Below are 18,210 nucleotides of genomic sequence, written 5' to 3' on the forward strand. Positions count from 1 at the left end.
TTCAGATATTTTATTTCTTTAGTCAGTTCAGTAGTTTGTGTCTTTCTAAGAATTTTTCCATTTCATGTAAATTATCTAATTTGTTAGCATACAATTTACATTTCCTTATAATCTTTTTTGTTTTTGGAAGGTCAGTAGTAATGCCCTCTCTTTCATTCATGATTTAAATAATTTGAGTTTTGCCAATCTTTTCAAAGAACCAGCTTTTCATTTTGTTGGTTTTCTTTATTTTCTATTCTCAATTTTATTTATTTCTGCTCTAATCTTTATTAGTCCCTTCAATCTTCTTGGGTTTAATTTAATCTTATTTTTCTAGCTTTTAAAGGAAGATGTTTAGGTTATCAATTGAGATTTTCTTTTCTTTAATATAGACATTAATATCTATAAATTTACCCCTAAGCACCACTTTATCTGCATCCAATAAGTATTGGTATGTTGTGCCTTCATTATCATTCATGTAAAAGTATTTGTTAATTTATCTTGTGATTATTTTTTTGACCTATTGATTAATTAGGAGTATATTCTTTAATTTCTACATATTTATTAATTATCTAATTTCTTTCTGTTATTGATTTCTATTTTCATTTCAGTGTAGTTGGAGAACATCTATTGGTTATTCAATCCTTTCAAATTTATTGAGCCTTGTTTTATGCCTTAACATATGGCCTGTCCTGGAGGGTGCCCATGTGTGCTTGAGAAGAATGTGTCTACTGCTGTTAGGTGGACCGTTCTTTAGATGGCTCTTAGTCTGACTGGTTTACGCGTTGTCCGAGTCTCCTGTCCCCTGTTCTTCGCTCTAGGTGGCCTCTCCATTATCAAGCGTGGGCACTGAAGCCTCCAGCTATTAGTGTGAAAGGTATATTCTCCTTTCACTGGTCTCAGCTTCACTGCAGGTGCAGTGGGGCTCTGTTATTAGGTGCGTGCATGTTTATCTTACTTCATTTATTCTTTCTCTGATATTCTTCCTTCTTTCTGTAGGTCTGAGTTTCTGACCCATTGGACTTTTTCTTCTTTTTGAAGACTTTATTTTAACAAGATTTCTTGCAAGTAGGTCTGCTGGTGACAAATTCCCTCCATTTTTGTTTGTATGATAAAGTCTTTATTTCAAATGCCTGGACACAGTAGTCTTCTGATCTTTGCAAGGGGCTCTCATGTGTGCTGGAGCGTTCCTTCAGCCTTCAGACAGGAAGTTTACAATTCTTCCTGAGCCTTCACTCCCTGCTTGTGACCTTGGCTAGAGCCTCAAGGTCAGCCAGAGGTGAGAGTTTAGGGCCTTCCCAGGTCTTCCCTGAGTAAACACATTGCCCTGGACTGGCTCACACCCCCTACACAGAGAGTGCCATTAGATTCCCAGGAGCATGGGGATGCCTTTCAGAACCCCCACAGACATCCATTCCCTAGCTCTTTCCTTTAAGCTCTTAGTTAGTCTACTGTTTACTCCACCTGTTATCCACCCACTCAGGCGGCTAAGATTTTAAACACAATCATCTTTGTTTTTTTCAACAAACCTTCTCAGAATAGCCTGTTCTCCCTGGGTGTGAGTGGGGTCCTCCCGGGAACCACAGTGTGTCAGGTAATGAGAATGTTCTCGTAATGGGGCCTTGACGGGACTCTAGCCCTCTGCTCCTGCCAGTGGCTGTCGGCTGCTGGGTTTCCTCTGAGATCAGGCGGGTGATTTCAAGGAAGCGGGGAGATGGGAACAGAGAACATTAAAACGCCCCAAAACTTGGTGTTCATACAGAGATTCTGCCGTATTTCGTGAATCTATGCTCCCTAGATTGCTGCAAACCTCTGGTGAACTGCAGAGTTTTGAAATGGTTCGCTGTGGCCGTTTGGCCGGCTTCTCGCTGTTTCACGGAGGGGAAGGCTTTCCGAGGCCAGCTCTGCCTCACTGTGTGCTGGGTGCACAGTGAGGCGCTTAGGAAGCTCAGTCCGTGGGCGGTGGCACACAGGGCAAGATGCAGATCTTGTAACATAGGAACCCACACCCGAAACCTATGTGATCATATCAACCAATACATTTGGGAAAAAAGAAGCTCGGAGTCCAGGCTTTCCATCCTGATGGCCACCAAAGGAGTTGTGGACGGAAAAGGAGCCACACGCTAACCTGGCAAGTTCAGGGAAGGCAGTCTTGCAAACTCAAAGACCTAAAGGAACCACAAAGGATGGTCTGAAATGAAAACTTGAATTAAAAGCAGTTATGGTGGGTAGTCATGTCCTAGGCCAGTATCTTTCCTGACAGATGCCCTGGGCGCCAGGATGGAGACCGCAGATTCCTTCATTGTTATTGTTGTCGTGTTAATTGGTGACTGTTAACTATCCTGTACCCACCTACGGAAAGAAGTATGTGTCTAACATTTTACTCTTTATCCAGTCTCAGAGGTTTCCCCGCTTTGCTTCCCCCGCCTCCCTAATCCATCACCAGTGGATTTCATGTAACCCCCCTGCGTCTCCTCCTTTGACTGTCATGTGTAAAACAGTGAGAAACTGCCATTCTCCAGAGCATTACCCCAGTCATTGAGATTCTGCTTCCTGGCAATTGTCGACAGTTTGGCTCAAATAAACTCACAAAAATTCTTTCAGGTTTGAATGCTTTTTTATGTGAACAAAGTGGTGCACACTAGTCAGGATGCAGGTGGGGGTTCGTGTCCAAACAGCTTCACTCTTCCATTTTTGAAGATGATTGGATCTGCTAAAAACAGGGAGTGTAACCCCGAAATTTTGTGTTCACTTTAAGAATAGTCTTTGCGACATTGGCGAGAAGGTCATAGCCCGCTGTGTTTTACAGCCTCCGCTGCCTGCCTGCCGGAAGAGGACGAGGTGGGAGGCTGGCCACATCTGTAGTGTGTGCTGGAGGGTAACGTGCTCTGTTTTCTCTTCTGTCGCAGGGATTTAATGTGCAAAATGGCTACCATACCAGTTTGGCATACTCCGTGTCCTCACTTTCAAAAATTCACAAATCTAAGACCCTATACTTCACCATTTAGAGTCTGTTCAAGAAATGGTTTCCAAAATACATCCAGATCTTCCTCAAGTGAGTATTCACGAGCAAATGCTACTGACAGTAGAGTCACTGTGTGTGTGGTGCGTGCCAGACTCTATCCGAGGGCTTCCTGGCCCTGGATCCCCACCACAGAGCGAGGGAGTGGGTTCTGTTTTTGTCCCTCTTTCCTGTACGGACACCCGAGACACTGCCCCACAGTTACAGTTCCTGAGTGCAGGTTGGTGATGTGAGCCCTCCCTTCCTGCCTTCTCAAACACTCTATGAGCCCTACTGTGTGACAAGAACTGTCACCGGTTCTGAGGAGAAGGAGGTGGGTCTAGGGAGGACCCGCCTGGAGGGGAGTCCAGAGAGGAAAATGGGGCGTTCCAATAGTGAGAGACACGTGCCGGGACAGACGCACAGATGCAGCAGTGAGTGCAGGGCCCAGGAGCAGGACTCGGAGGGGACACGACGAAAGGGGGAATTGGTTTTGCCTCGTGAGTGGGAGAAAGGCGGTCCGAAGTCACAGTGACACCTGTGTGCGCTCACCGTTAGCGAGACGTCAATCACATGGTCACATGCATGCACTAGGGAGCCTGGGAAATACAGACTTTATGCCAGACAGCCACGTGTACCCACATCTCAGGGTTCCTGTTTCTAGGGGAAAAGGGAGAGTGGGAAGCGAGGGTTGACTAGCAATTTCCAGCCCAGAAATGTATCATCGGGAATGAACCTGTTCCAGTCCGTTATCGGCAGGCCTGCAATGCCCTTTGGGTGTGACTTGATGGTACAGGAAGGCTGCGGTGAGCGGGTCACTGGGTCAGAGGGCACTCGCGCTCTAAGGCTCTTGGATTGCCCTTCGGAAGCTTGTACCCGTACGCCCCACAGGTAATGTTTAAAGGTGCTTATTCTAAGCCTCCTGACAGAGTACCACCCTGTACATCTTGTCCTTTCAAGTCCAAAAGCAGCACTCTGCTGGGATTTGAGTTTGCATTTCTCTAACAGTAGCGGTTAACTTTGACCTCAAGTTCATCTGGCTTGTGTTGTTTTCTTTGGTCATCGGCCTTGTCGTCCCTTTGCTCACTTCCCCACTAAGAGGAAGTGGTTTTAGGATTTTTATGAGCTGTCTCCGTAGTGAAGACATTAATCCTTCATCCACCCGATGTGCCAGCAGTGTCTTTTTTCATTGGTCATTTGCCTTTTATTTTTATTGATGGCATTTTAAAATTATTTTTTCCTTAAATAAAAAATTATACACACACACACACACACACACACACACACACAGACCACATTTGTATATAGGTATTTATATGGTGTATCCTAACAGCATTTTCCTCTCCAAAAGTGGTCACCATTACTTGTTTGGCTGGCTTCGCTTTCATGCGTGCACATATATATGTAGATGTGTCCTTGTTATATTAAATAAGCAGAATTCATGGGGTAAACGTGAACCTGGCAGCCACAGATACTAGACACCCTGGTTCTTTTATGAATGTTTTTTGCCTTTTGTTTGTTTCAATTTGAACAATTTCTACTGACCTGATTCTATATTCACTAGTCCTTTCTTCTACCACGTACAGTTTGCTATTAGGCAAATCAAATGAGTTCTGAACTTCTGATGCTGTATTTTTATTTTCTAGCTTTTTCACGTACTTTTAAAAAAGTTTCCATTTCTCTGCTGAAACCTCCCTGTGTTCAACATGGTGTCAACTTTTCTGTTATCCTATATAATCCTATATAATAAAAGGCCAATATGCAAATCAACCGAACGGTGGAACAACTGGTTGCTATGATGCACACTGACCACCAGGGGGAAGACGCTCAATGCAGGAGCTGCCCCTGGTGGTCAGTGTGTTCCCACAGGGGCAGCGCTGCTCAGCCAGAAGCCAGGCTTACGGCTGGCAAGCATAGTGGTGATGGCGGGAGCCTCTCACGCCTCCATGGCAGCACTAAGGATGTTCGACTGCTGGCTTAGGCCCACTAAGCTGACATTCAGACATCCCCTGAGGGCTCCCAGACTGCAAGAAGGCACAGGCTGGGCTGAGGGACCCCCACCCCCCACTGAGTGCATGAATTTCGTGCACTGGGCCTCTAGTCTCTAACACATTTACCATTCTTAGTTTAAACAGCTGATCACTGCTATATCTGTTCACTCTGTGGGTCTTCTCATGACTGTTTTTGCTCTTCATTAGGACACGTTCCTTATTTCACTTGTCTTGCAATTTAAAAAAGACTTAAGACCAGACATTTGTGTGAAAAACGGTAGAGATGGAAGTAACTAATATTCACCACCAGCTAAAGGAATGCGCCTCCTCTCCCGGCTTTTGGTGAGACGGCTGCTCCGTGTAATCTCCCAGTCGGGCTGGACTGGTTGCAGTTTCAGTTAGATTTGGGGGACCCCTGGTTTCAGATGTCTCCCTTCAACAACTCTTGACATCTGAACCCTGGGGAGACTCCAGAGATCTGTCCCATAGCCCAGCTGCCAGCTCGGTCCACTGGGGAGCTCTGTGCTTTCAGCCCACCTGCCAGTTTTAGAAGTGTCCTGGGTGTTCTCTGCCTCCAGCCCAGCCCCTGGCCACCCTGCCCGAGGTCCGCAGTGGCCCGCGGGGTACACTCAGCGAAGGCCCGTTGGCTCTGAGGGACTGCCCAGCTCTCTGCTCTGTCCTCCGCGGGGCCGGCCGCTGTCCTGCGCCAGCAGAAGGCCGTGTGCCTTGGCACCACACAGCTCAGAGCGGCCTGGCTTTTCTTCGGGGGCTCTGCAGGGGGGGGGGGGAGTCCTGGGTCCTCTGTCTCTGCGAGTGCCCGTCCTTTCTGGAATTTAACCTCTTTCCATCCTTAGTTCTCTGATGGGCTTTTAAAGCCATCTTTGTTAGCGTATCTCATTTTTTCCTCACTGTTAGAAGGAAGAGGGACAGTCTGTTGTGACTTTATTCTGGATGGATGTAAAAAATTCTGTCAAATTGCCATGCAGAAAGATGAAATTAATTTGCATTCTCACTAGCAGGTCATGCAAAGTTTGGTTAGTGCTTTCATTTTAAATCTCAGAAGTTACAGGGGCACACGAAGTGAAAGGTTTTCCTTTAAGTAATTTCACCTGGTTTCAAATTAATATTTTCTGATAATTATAATAATTATTTTTTCCTAATAATTTTAAATTAGAATTATTGATTGACAAGATGGGTTTCCACAAACACCAATTAGAAAGCATGCATGCACCCCTATGTTCATAGCAGCACAATTTACAATAGCTGAGATCTGGAAAGAGCCCAAGTGCCCATCAGTACACAAGTGGATAAAAAAGCCGTGGTACATTTACACCAGGGAATACTATGCAGCAATAAAAGAGAAGGATCTCTTACCCTTTGAACAGCATGGAGGGACCTGGAGGGTATCATGATAAGTGAAATAAGCCAGTCCAAGAAAGACAAGTATCACATGATCTCACTCATATGTGGAATCTAATGAACAAAATAAACTGATGAACAGAGTGGACCCAGAGACATGGAAGCATGGAACAGAGTGTGGAATATTGGCGGGAAGGTGGGTGGGTGGGAAGTGATCAACCAAAGAACTTGTATGCATATATGCATAACCCATGAACACAGACAATAGGGTGGTGAAGACCTGGGGTCGGGGGTGGTGCCCAGGTGGAGGGGGTCAATGGGAGAAAAAAAGGGGCATATGTGGTACTTTCAATAATAAAGATTTTAAAAAATAATAAATTAAAAAAATAAAGGAAAGATGGGTTTCTCAGAAAGCAACTAAAAATGTCCATGAAAGTCTGAAAAAAAGATTTCAGGACGGAGGTAAATGGCCAGGAGGGTCCCTCTGTGACATTGGACACAGCTGGCACTCCAGGCTGGGCGGGCTGAGAGAGAGCAGTGTGTGTGGGCCCAAAGGGAATTGCGAGCTGTGCCACGCGAGTCCGTGGCGTCTGGGAGTCCACACGTGGCGACGCTGCACCGTGAGCATCTCTATGGGAGGGCTAAGCCCTTCCCCTCCCTCAGGCTCTCAGCCAGTCCTCTCCTCCCGGGGAGCAAACGCCCGGAGCACCCACCGGCGGCCTCTCCCTGTGGCTTTATGACTCCACACAGCGTGGCGGCTGGTGTGGCATCTTACGAGGGTGACCAGGCGATGCTACAAACATTTAACACACGTGAGACGGAGCTACTAACTGTGGTCACCAAGCCTGTGCAACCTCGTAAATAGAGGTTTTCCAAACTGCAGCGATTCTTCGCTTCCTCTTCCTAGCCGGTCATAAACTAGAAAACAGAGTAGTCACATCTTCTGGCTCTGATGCTGGTGGTACCGCGAGTTGATTTGTAGTTACTGTGTTTACTTGTTACTTCAACCAGTTCCCACGGCAGTTTCATCGTAGACAGGAAAGGCAGGCCCGTGTTGTATCTTCTCTCCTTGTGGCTCTGCACCCAGGGACCTGACCGCTGCAGCCAGGACGCCCCTCCTTCTCTGCCCGGGCCGGGCAGGCCAGGCCCCAAAGCGCATTCGAGCTCAGCACCCTCCCCCCTCAGTGTGCCTGTTCTCACTTCCTCCTTGTCTTCGACAGGGACGTGGTCTAGGTGTAAGAATTACACATTTTCCCCTCGAAAATGAGCACGGGGTTGAAAACTCAGTGTAGTTTAACGATTGATGTAAAAGGAATTGACCCCTAAGTTTTAGTCCAACACCCCTGTTTCCCACCTGTAGTGACCTACGCCCTTTGCAGGGCAGGTCGTCTTTGCCTTGTGTTCCTCTGTCCTTACAACTGTCATTCCACAGAGATCAGGTCTCACAGGCGGCTTGGTCCCAGGCCACAGGGGGAGGGTTTTGGTCGCTTAGCTCTCAGCATGTTTAATAAATAGCCATTTCTCTCTTACAGCCACAACCGTTGCAAATCCGACACTGTCCTTCTTAGATGTTAAGCGGATTTTATTTCAAAAAATTACCGACAAAGGAGACGAGTTGATAAAAGCCTTCCAGCTGCTCGATCCCGGCCGCAGCATGGCAGTGTCCAAGAGCGAGCTGCGGAGGGTCGTCAGCACCTTCCTGCTGCCTCTCACGAGGGAGCAGTTCCAGGACGTGCTGGCCCAGGTAGGGTCGCGTCACCCCGGCGGCGGCAGATGGCGGGCAGCGGCGGCCCGGGGGAGCAGTGCACGCTTTCTTCACGTCACTTCCTCACCTTGGGGCAGAGTTGGGATGAACTTTGGTCATAATTTGCACGTGGCACCGTTACAGTCTACTTCTTTTCGTTTTTTGTTTGTTTTGTTTTGTCTTGTTTTGTAAAGCTTCCAATGACCAAATGCATTTGGTCAACTTGCATTTTTTAAAATATATTTTTATTGATTTCAGAGAGGAAGGGGGAGAGAGAGAGAGAGAGAGAGAGAGAGAGAGAGAGAGAGAGAGAGAAACATAAACATCAATGGTGAGAGAGAATTATTGATCGGCTGCCTCCTGCATGCCCCCCACTGGGGATCGAGCCCACACCGTGGGTACGTGCCCTGACCGGGAATGGAACCACGATCTCCTGGTTCATAGGTCGATGCTCATCCACTGAGCCACGCTGGCCGGGCTCAACTTGCATTTTGGAACTTAGTACAGATGCTCCTTGACTTACGAGGGGTGTGCCTCCTATAAACCCATGGTCAGTGGAAAATGTCCTGAGAAAATGCATTTAACACACCTAGCCGAGGAACATCCCCGCTTAGCCAGCCCACGCAGCCGTGCTCCAGGCATTCAGCCGACGGGTGAGCAGACCCTCCAACACAATGAGTACACTGGACGGTATTGATTGTTGACCCTGGTGAGCGCGTGGCTGCTTGGGAGCTGCGGCCACCGCCCAGTGTCATCAGAGTGTCACTGGCCCCGGAAAAGAACAAAATCCAAAGTACAGTTTCTACTGATTATGTATCGCTTTCGCACCATCATCCAGTTGTAAAGTATGAGTCACACCATCGTAAGTCGGGGCTGTTGGACTTCGGCATTTGTTCTTGCATCCCAGGGTTACTGAGTATCTGCTATATGGTCGACACAGTGCAGAGAAGCCAGACGGGGGCCGCCCTTGAGGGGATCCCTGTCCAGTGAGGGAGCTATGAAAGGGCTGATAGTTGCCCCCAGACAGAGGCAGTTACAGGGCGGTGTGGGAGTTAGAGGAGGGAACACTACCTAACAATGAGGTGTGGCATTCCAGGAGGGCTTTCGGGAGGAGGGGGTATTTAACTCGAGGGAAACACCTCAGAATACCTAAATTCTTAGGGAAAATACCTAAGAATAAACTTAACTAAGGATATAAAAGACCTGTACTCGGAAACTTATGAGACACAGAAGAAAGAAATGGAAGAAGATACAAATAAGTGGAAGCATATGCCATGTTCATGAACGGGAAGAATTAACATCTTTAAATAGTCATACTACCCAAAGCAATCTATTGATACAATGCAATTCCTAGCAAGATACCATTGGCATATTTCACAGAACTAGGGAAATATGACAAAAATTTATATGGAGCCACAAAAGACCCTGAATAGCCACAGCAGTCTTGAGAAAGAACAACAAAGTTGGAGGAATTATGCTACCTGACATCAAACTATACTACCAGGGCATAATAATCAAAACAGCACGGCACTGGCATAAACACAGGCATAGAGATCAATGGAGCAGAAGAGAGAGCCCAGAAATTAACCCACACCTTTATGGTCAATTAATACGTACCTACATTTTAAATAAAAGCTTTATTAAGATAACATTTACATATTATCCAATTCACCATTTAAAAATATACAAGTTAGTGGTTTTTAATACAACCACAGAGTTGCGCAACTACTCCCTAATTCCTGAACATTCCACCACCCCAGAGAGAAACTCCGTATTTCTTAGCAGCCTCTCCTCACCCCCCTTCTCCGCCCCGCTCCCTGACAACCATTAATCTACTCTCACAACAGATTTGCTTATTCTGGACATTTCCTATAAATGGAACGGCACATTGTATGATATTTTGTGTCTGGCTTCCTTCATTTAGCATGTTTTCAGGGTGTTGGAGGGAGGGTCCTTTGAGCAGCTCTGTGTTGTAGCATGAGTCAGTATTTCCCTCTTTTTATGGCTGAATAATATTCCACTGTATGGACAGGCCACCTTCTATCATCAGGTGAGGGACCTTGGAGTTGTTTCCCCTCGTTGGCCTTTGTGAACAGTGCTGCTGTGACCGTTCATGTACAGATGTCTGTGTGGACATGGGTCTTCCCTCCTCTTGGGTACACACCTGGGAGTGGAATTGCTGTGTCATACGCTAATAATGTTCTTTTACTTTTAAGGAGCGTTTGTCCTTGCAGAGAAATCTGTTTTCTCATAGGCTTGATTGAACTGACACTTTATACCAAATGGAAAATAAAAACATTATTTCCTGTTAATGTTTCCTATATTCATGATCTGATGTTAATTTAAAAATTTGACAACCTTCCCATGCTAATCAGCTATGCAGGAAGAAGAAAAGCACAGAAGATGTGAAATGCGTATCTGTTTTTAAAAGCTACATCTGTCTTTAAAAGAAGTTACTGAGAAATGTTGAACTTCAAAGATTAAGAACACACACACAGGTCCTAGTAGTCTAAACGAAAGGCATGTTTTTCTAGAACCTCGAGCTCCTGTGACGTGTGTGAATCAGGGAGGCTGGAGCCTGGTGTCTGAGCAGGAGGCCACGGTCACTGGAGTGAAGGGCGTGGCTTCTCTTCCCAGCCCCGCAGTCCAGAGAGCGTGAGGCTTTTCTAGATCTTTTAGTGACGAATCCGTGTGGTGGTACAACCATTCTCCTGCGCTTAACGCCAGCCTAATGGGAAACGCATACAACTGGTAAAACATTGCACGGGAACGTCCCCCTTCAAATGAGGAAAGAACTTCCAGTTAGAGTGAATTTACTTGAGCTTCAATTAAAAAAAAAAAGATATATATATATATATATATATATATATATATATATATATTGATTTCAGAGAGGAAGGGAGAGGAAAAGAGAGATAGAACCATCAATGATGATAGAGAACCATTGATTGGCTGCCTCCTGCACGCCCCCTTCTGGGGATCGAGCCCACAACCCGGGCACGTGCCCTTGACCGGAATCGAACTGGGACCCGTCAGTCCGCAGGCCGATGCTCTATCCACTGAGCCACACCAGCCAGGGCTTGCGCTTCAGTTTTTAATGTTAAGATCCACGTTGGGCATGTGACTTCGGGTGTTGTGATCAGGCCCGCGCCTGAGTTTCTGCTGACCGGAAGACGAGGGAAGGAATACGGTCCCGTCTCTGAGCGTCATGTAGCAGTTTTGGCAGCAGTTGGCTTGGGAAATGGATTCCAGAGACGGAAGAGCTCGCCTGGCAGGGAGACTGATTTTCCAGCCGCCGACCGGCCCGTCCGAGACTCTGCCCTCAGCCCCTCGCCGGAGGACGGTTTTCATGCATGAACGTTTTTGCCGGAATCACGAGTGTTGGAGGCGAGTTCCCAGCGGAGCCTCTCCTGTGGACAGAGCCGTGGGGTCTGAGGTCTCGGCGCGGGGCTGGCCATCACAGACATCTCTGCCTTAGGCCGCCAGGACACCCCGAGGAGCAGCGCGGGGACCCTGTCCTCACCTTCTGTACGACGGGGCCTGCGGTGTCCACCCCAAGTTAGGTCAACGCACAGGCCCGTCGGGTCAGAAGCCACGGGTCCTCCGGGAAGAGCTGCTCAAAGGACCCTCCCTCAGGCGCCCTCTGGCGGGGGCACGTGCTGAATGGAGGGGAGGGGTCCACAGGCCGCGCTGGGCAGACTCGGAGCCATCGCCACTGGGCAGGTGTGCTCCCTCCGTGTGCTGCGTCAACGTGAATAAACACATTTGTAATGACCATGTTTCCCTGTGTTTTGGTTGTATAGTTCTTTTGGGGGCCGGGAGAAAAGTTACTTTCACTTTTTAAAAAATTTGCCTTTTTACTTAGAAGTAGTTTCAAACTCCAGAGCATTTGTCAGAAGAGGAAGGGTGTGGGTGGGGCCCTGTGGCACTAACAGCGCCCATCCCCCCCCCCCATGTGCCAGGGTGAACACGTGACCTCACCTGCTTCTCCTGTGACCTTTCCGTGTGTGTGTGTGTAAACAGTACTGTACATGATGCACACGACAATAGACATAACGTTTGTCTGAGCCATTTGGGAAGTTGCTTATGTTGCTGGTTCTTGCCTTCTAAGTACTTCAGTGTGCAGACTAAGAACTGTCCTCTTACATAACCACAGCACAGTTGTCAACAGCAGTCAATCAAACATCGGGGTAAGTTAACACACAGTCTTGACACACTTGACCCAGTGATGTCTGCTAGAATTCTGAATTTAAGAATGACCTTTTCTCCCTTACGAGAGTCTGATGTGCACGTTTCCCTGGCACTCAGAGGGTATCTGTGCTGTTCTTCACCTCTCGGGAACCAAATCCATCACATTTATGTTTTTACATAGATAATGTGTATTAGCACAGATGTCTATAAACATATTCGAATATATTTTTGCTTTATTTTTTAGGTAGATCTAGATTTAGATGATTTTGTAGAGAACGTGTTGATGTTTAATTAAGCGCAGCCTGGCATTCTTGTTTGCACCTGGTTTGCTGAGCATGCGCGTCCCTCAGCCCCTGGTCTGAGCAGCGGTGTCCCACCCACATCCCCTCCGCCTGCACTGCCCCCGGGTTGGGTCCGAGTGCTCTAACAGGCTGTCCTTCCTGTTTGAATGCAGATCTCCCTCACCAGCGCTGGTGCTGTTCCGTACCTCCAGTTCCTGTCCAGGTTCGGCGGGGTGGACCTAAATGCAAATCTTCTAAAGCGGTAAGTGTTTTTATTTTTTAATTTTTATTGTTGTTCAGATGAAAATGTGAAATTTGTAATGATAAGAGATAAGACATAGGGTCATTAGAACTGATCATGTCTACAGATATATATGGAAGACGTGTTGGTAGAACTTGTCCCTATAGAATTTTTTTTTTTTTAAAGAGGGAAAGAAGGGCACATTGAAGAGGTTAATTTTTTTATTTTTTTATTTTATTGATTTTTTACAGAGAGGAAGGGAGAGGGATAGAGAGCTAGAAACATCCATGAGAGAGAAACATCGATCAGCTGCCTCCTGCACACCCCCCATTGGGGACGTGCCCGCAACCAAGGTACATGCCCTTGACCAGAATCGAACCCGGGACCTTTCAGTCCGCAGGCAGACGCTCTATCCACTGAGCCAAACCGGTTTCGGCAGTCCCTATAGAATTTAATGCCCAACCGGCGTGGCTCGGTGGTGGCGCAGGGACCTAGGAACCAGAAAGTCACAGTTCGATTCCAGTCAGGGCACAGGCCCGGGCTGTGGGCTTGATCCCCAGTGTGGGGCGTGCAGGAGGCAGCTGATGGATGATGCTCTCCTATCAGTGATGCTTCTCTCTCTCTCCCCCTCTCACTTCCTCTCTGAAATCAATAAAAACACACACCTATAGTTGGCAAGTTGAATGAATCTCATGGACATAAGAATGAGCGAAGGAGCAAGAAACCAAGGAATCTCCTATTCACGTGACAGACAAGAAAGTTGGACTGTATGTTTGAGGGATACATACTAGGGGGTGCAGTTACAACCACGTAGAAGGAAAGGACATGTTAAGTACTAGGATGGCGGTTACCACCAGGAGGAGAGGAAACGTTAGGATTGGAGAAGGCACACAGGGGCCTTTGTGTTTGGCTTTAGTTCTTAATTTGGGTAATTGTTAAACAGGCTTTGCCTTAATTGTAACGAAACTGTGCATTGTTGTATGTATTTTCTGCAAATGGGTTCTATTTCATAGTAACAATTTAAAGCTCAGTGAGTTTGACAGGCAGATTAGACACAGCCCCAGAGGTAAGCGGCCTGGCGGACGGGGCAGGAGAAACGAGCCGGAACGCAGCGCCGCACCAGAGGCCCCTCAGGTCGCGTGAGGGGCATGAGAGAGGGGCTGGGAGTGATGCCCACAACGCGGCCGCGGACTTCCGGAACTGGTGAAAGGTGCTGATCCAAGAAGCCAGATCTCAAGCAGGATGACCAACAGGAGTAGAGACAGACCCCAAAGACAAAGCCAGGTGTCAGCACTGAGGCAGAAGTGACTTCTGAAGGGTCACAGAGGAAACCAGGAGGGAAAGGGTTAATCACCACCTCACTGAAAGAAGCCGCTGCCTCCCTGGAGCTGTGTGTCTAAGGGAAATAGCTTCAGAACTTTCAGGACAGAAGTGAGGACGTTCTCCAACAAAAGGGGGTTTGGCCCCAACAGACCCAGCAAAGCAGTTCTGAGGTCCCCCTCTGGCAGACCGTGGTGCATGAGCACTATCCCGCGTTTAGAAGTGCACAGGGCAGCCCTGGCTGGTGTGGCTCAGTGGAGAGAGTGTCGGCCTGTGGACTGAAGAGTCCCAGGTTTTATTCCAGCCAAAGGCACATGCCTGGGTTGCGGGCTCGATCCTCAGTGTGGGGCATGCAGGAGGCAGCCGATCAATGATTCTCTCTCTCTTCCTCTCCCTTCCTCTCTGAAATCAGTCCCATATAATAAAGAGCTAATATGCAAATGGGCATCACGCCGTCACACTGTCATGCCAGGGCCAGGCCCCTGAGGCTGCACTGGGGGACCTGAGGCCGCAGCCCCTGCCCAGCGGGCCTTGACAGAGGACCTGAGGCTGTGCCCCCTGCCTAGCGGGGCTTGATGGGGGACCTAAGGCTGCGCCCCCCGCCCTGCAGGGCTTGATAGGGGTGGGTCTGGCTGGGTCTGGGTCTCACGCGATTTCGAGGTGCGCACGGGTGGGCGGGGACTTGACTCTGGGTCCTGCGGCACGCCACAGACTCTGACAGGAGGGAGATTTTCATATACATTTCACTAATTTTCTTTCATCTCTGACACTTCTATTATAGAGAAAGGGCAAATAGCAATATTAAAATATTTCCTCTAATTAATTCCCTTTTAATGTGCACAAATTTCGTGCACCAGGCCACTAGTAAAAATATAAACAATTAAAATGCACAGTTTAGCAACCCTTCTCATTTTGGTCTCTGCATGCCCTATGTCAACATTGACTTGCTACACTTGAACAAGTTTTTCTTTTTGTCCCTAAGGGGCAATGGAGGCGAAGTGAAAGGCGGCCGGACACTGAAAGAACTGGAAACCCTCGTAGGAGACAAGGTAACGGAGAGCTTGTCAAATGCTTCCCCACCCTTAAGAGCAGTCACTGTGAGCAGCGGGAGACGTGCAGCCTGAGTCATGGGCTTGTCGTCTGTGTTCCCAGGTCAAAGCCTCATGCAGTGCCGGGTGCCTGCTGAGCGCCCCGCAGAGGTCCGGGAATGTTAATGACCTTCCCATTAACTTGCGATCTTGTTAGTGGGGCTGCCCTTTCTGATTTGTCTCAGACTGAAGCAGGGTTTTCTTTAAAAAGAGAAAACTGCCGCGTTTCAGCAGTAAGGGCCAATCCTGTGCAGCACGGTACAAGCAACCGGGGCCTCGGGGATCCACGGGAGGGGGTCACAGAAGCGGCCTTGCACTTAGAGAAGGAGCCTGTAGCTTCGCCCCGTTTGCTGATTGCGGGGGGTGTCACAGCACCCAGCTTGTGGGGGGCAGGGATGGGGGGGCATGTTCATGGCATTTGGGGCTTGGAATCAGACCCCTTTTTAAAATGCATTTGAACCTGTCAGTTGCACGAGCAGTTTGAGAATCGTGGTTTAATTTATTTGATTCAATATGTTGGTTTGAAATGTGACAAATTTTCTTTCTTTTTTGAAGTCTTCTGAGATTTTCATACATTTGAATATCAAAAATAGCCAGAAATCCACAAAATGTGTGTCTGAATGTTCCTGGCGGATGCCGTGAGCACCAGGCCGCGCATCTGCGCGTGATCGTGTGGGACGTGGTCTGCTCCTCACACCCAGCTCCCTGGGCTCCAGGGAGGCGGGCACCTGCTAGACGCATTGGCTTCCTCCGTTGCGGTCCATTTGTTCTTCTGTAAGAAACACGTCACATGATCGATATTATTGGTGGGGTACATCTTTAATTTGTGTCTTCATAAACAGTGTGAATCATGCAATTCTCCCAGGAAAGTCGGCTGTTTATGACACTCGTATCAACATAAACACGTCATGGATCAGGAACGCCGCTGCGTTAGCGTGGAGGGTGTGGACGTGAGGGGCGTAAATTACTGAGAATGATGGGAAGCTGAGGGGGACTCTGCACTGACCGTCCTTCCGCCCACGCCCTTTTCTAATCCCAGCCCTGCCCCGTACCAGCGTGGGAGAGGCCCATCCATGGGCTAAGGGTCGGTTAACCCATGCAGCTTTCATCAACTTCCGGAGAGAACAGAAAGGCGACAGGCAGGGGCGGAGGAGCGGGGTGGAGCTGAGCCGCATCCTGGCAGCTCGGGGGCCTGTCATGCCTCTGCGGCTTGAACTGCTGGCCCAGATTCTTCCTTGACCCCCGCCCTGGGCAGGCAGGGGCGTGGACCAGGCAGGTTTCTGCCGCTTCAGCCGTGGCCTTGGGCAAGTCCTCGTCATCGTTTCTTCATCTGTCAGCGGGGACGGTCACACCCACCTGAGGTGCTGCCGTGTGGCGTGGTGTGGTGTGGCGTGGTGTGGTGTTGTGTGGCGTGGTGTGAGTACCGCAGCCAGCACCCGGCGGCCTGGGCCGCGCAGCTGCCATCGGTAGGGCAGCACTGCGGCTTCCTGTGAGTGCGGAGCCTCCTCCCCCCTCCCCCCCCCCCCAAAGGCAGAGCAGAGCAGACCTGCTCCTCGCCCTTTGCTGGGAGCAGCGCCCTGGAGCTGAGCCCGGTCCCGCGTGTGGGCCACACCCTGGGGGGCTTTTGCTCCCAGCTCAGTCATCGTTCATCACGTGGGCGTTCGGGAGTCTTCCTTCCTTTTCTCTCTCGGGCACCGGGCACCAAGCCCTCGCATTCTTGCCAGCTCCTCAGTCTCCCGGGCCCCCGCCTGCCGGGGCCCAGCTCCATCCCTGAGCGGTGGCCACGCCCGAGGCCCCAGACTCGGGGCTCTGCCTTCTTCAGGACGGAAAGGACGAAGGCCAAGCGTCCGTGTGTTAAGGTGGAAGCGAGGAGAGGCTGGCGAAGAAAGAGCAGCTCGTCTGGCGGCTCCGTGGATGCGCGCTCGTGGTAACCACGTCCAGGGCTGCAGAGACGGCGCTCCCAGGCCTGCACAGGAGCCAGCGCATGCTCCCCCCTCCCCCCGAAAAAACAACAACACACTGTTCTGGAGCGAGGCCCAGAGTTCAAGAACGTGGAACTCAGTTAACATAGGAGAGAAAGGATAAACACACACACCCTGAGCCCAGGCTGTGTGCTCTGTACCACGGAACCCCCTAATCAGAGAGCTGGTCCCAGCCCCGGTGTCATGGTGTCCCAACATCTGGTCTGCCGGCCGCCGTGACCGGCGTGTCCGTCGGGCACCCACCCAGCGGTAAGCCCGTGTTCGTGGGGCACCCTGGCTGCCTCGGGCATCTCAGAAGAATCAGGAAGTGAGGAGAGGTGGCCTGCTTGCTTGGTCTGTGGTACCCCAGGAGGAAAAGACAGTGATGGGTAGGTTCTCTCCTTAAAAAGGTGGATTTTCCTAAAAACAAGGCATTTAAATATTACGGCTTGAGGAGTAAAGAAACAACGAGTCACAGCCTCTCTAAACGTGCCTCGCCATGATCACAGCGCGTCGCCCGAGCGGACACACCGCCTGCCGCGTGCAGAGCCTCAGGCCCCGAGCGAGGCCCTTGGCCAGGCGCTCGCGTTCGGTGATTCCCGCATCTCCCGATCCCGCGCCGCCCCACCCCGCGCGCCAGGTGTGGATTGCTCTGCGGCAGATATTTGAACACATCGCCTCGCTCACCTGAAGGGAATTAGCATATCGCAGAGCTGTTGGGACAGATTGCTGGGAGGCGCTGTCCTCCCGCGGAGACGCCTGTCAATCACAAGTGTCACAGCTCCGCCTGCGCGCTCACGTGTGATCTGGAGGATGTCACCTAACAGGCACGCGCCACTTTATGAAAATTAAGCTGCAAACACTCCTCCTCCAGGACCGATGTGGTTGCTCTAGTACCGACTTACCAGAGGCTTCCTCGGGAGGCGAAAGCAAGGATTTTGTTACATCAGGATTATTTCAGACTAAGTTTATCTTTTTATTTGTTTTTTAAATAACGTTTCCTGTGTGTGGCAAATCCACGCACAAATAGACTTACAGGGTGAGTGTTTAAAGC

At 49.4% G+C, this 18,210-nt stretch overlaps 1 protein-coding gene across 1 annotated transcript in view; it reads left to right on the forward strand.

Moving 5' to 3' along the window:
- The window catches only part of EFCAB6 (EF-hand calcium binding domain 6), a gene marked incomplete at its 3' end in the record, with an annotated part of 156,223 nt that overhangs the window by 14,458 nt on the left and 123,555 nt on the right, over positions 1–18,210 (forward strand). Inside the window, exons 4-7 of the mRNA XM_079775486.1 lie at positions 2,889–3,034; positions 7,863–8,074; positions 12,720–12,808; positions 15,090–15,156. Of these exons, the coding sequence (XP_079631612.1) occupies positions 2,889–3,034; positions 7,863–8,074; positions 12,720–12,808; positions 15,090–15,156 (514 nt within the window). The remainder of the gene's footprint in view (positions 1–2,888; positions 3,035–7,862; positions 8,075–12,719; positions 12,809–15,089; positions 15,157–18,210) is intronic.

Source organism: Cnephaeus nilssonii (genome assembly GCF_951640355.1).
Source record: "Cnephaeus nilssonii genome assembly, chromosome: 6".
Taxonomy (NCBI): domain Eukaryota; kingdom Metazoa; phylum Chordata; class Mammalia; order Chiroptera; family Vespertilionidae; genus Cnephaeus; species Cnephaeus nilssonii.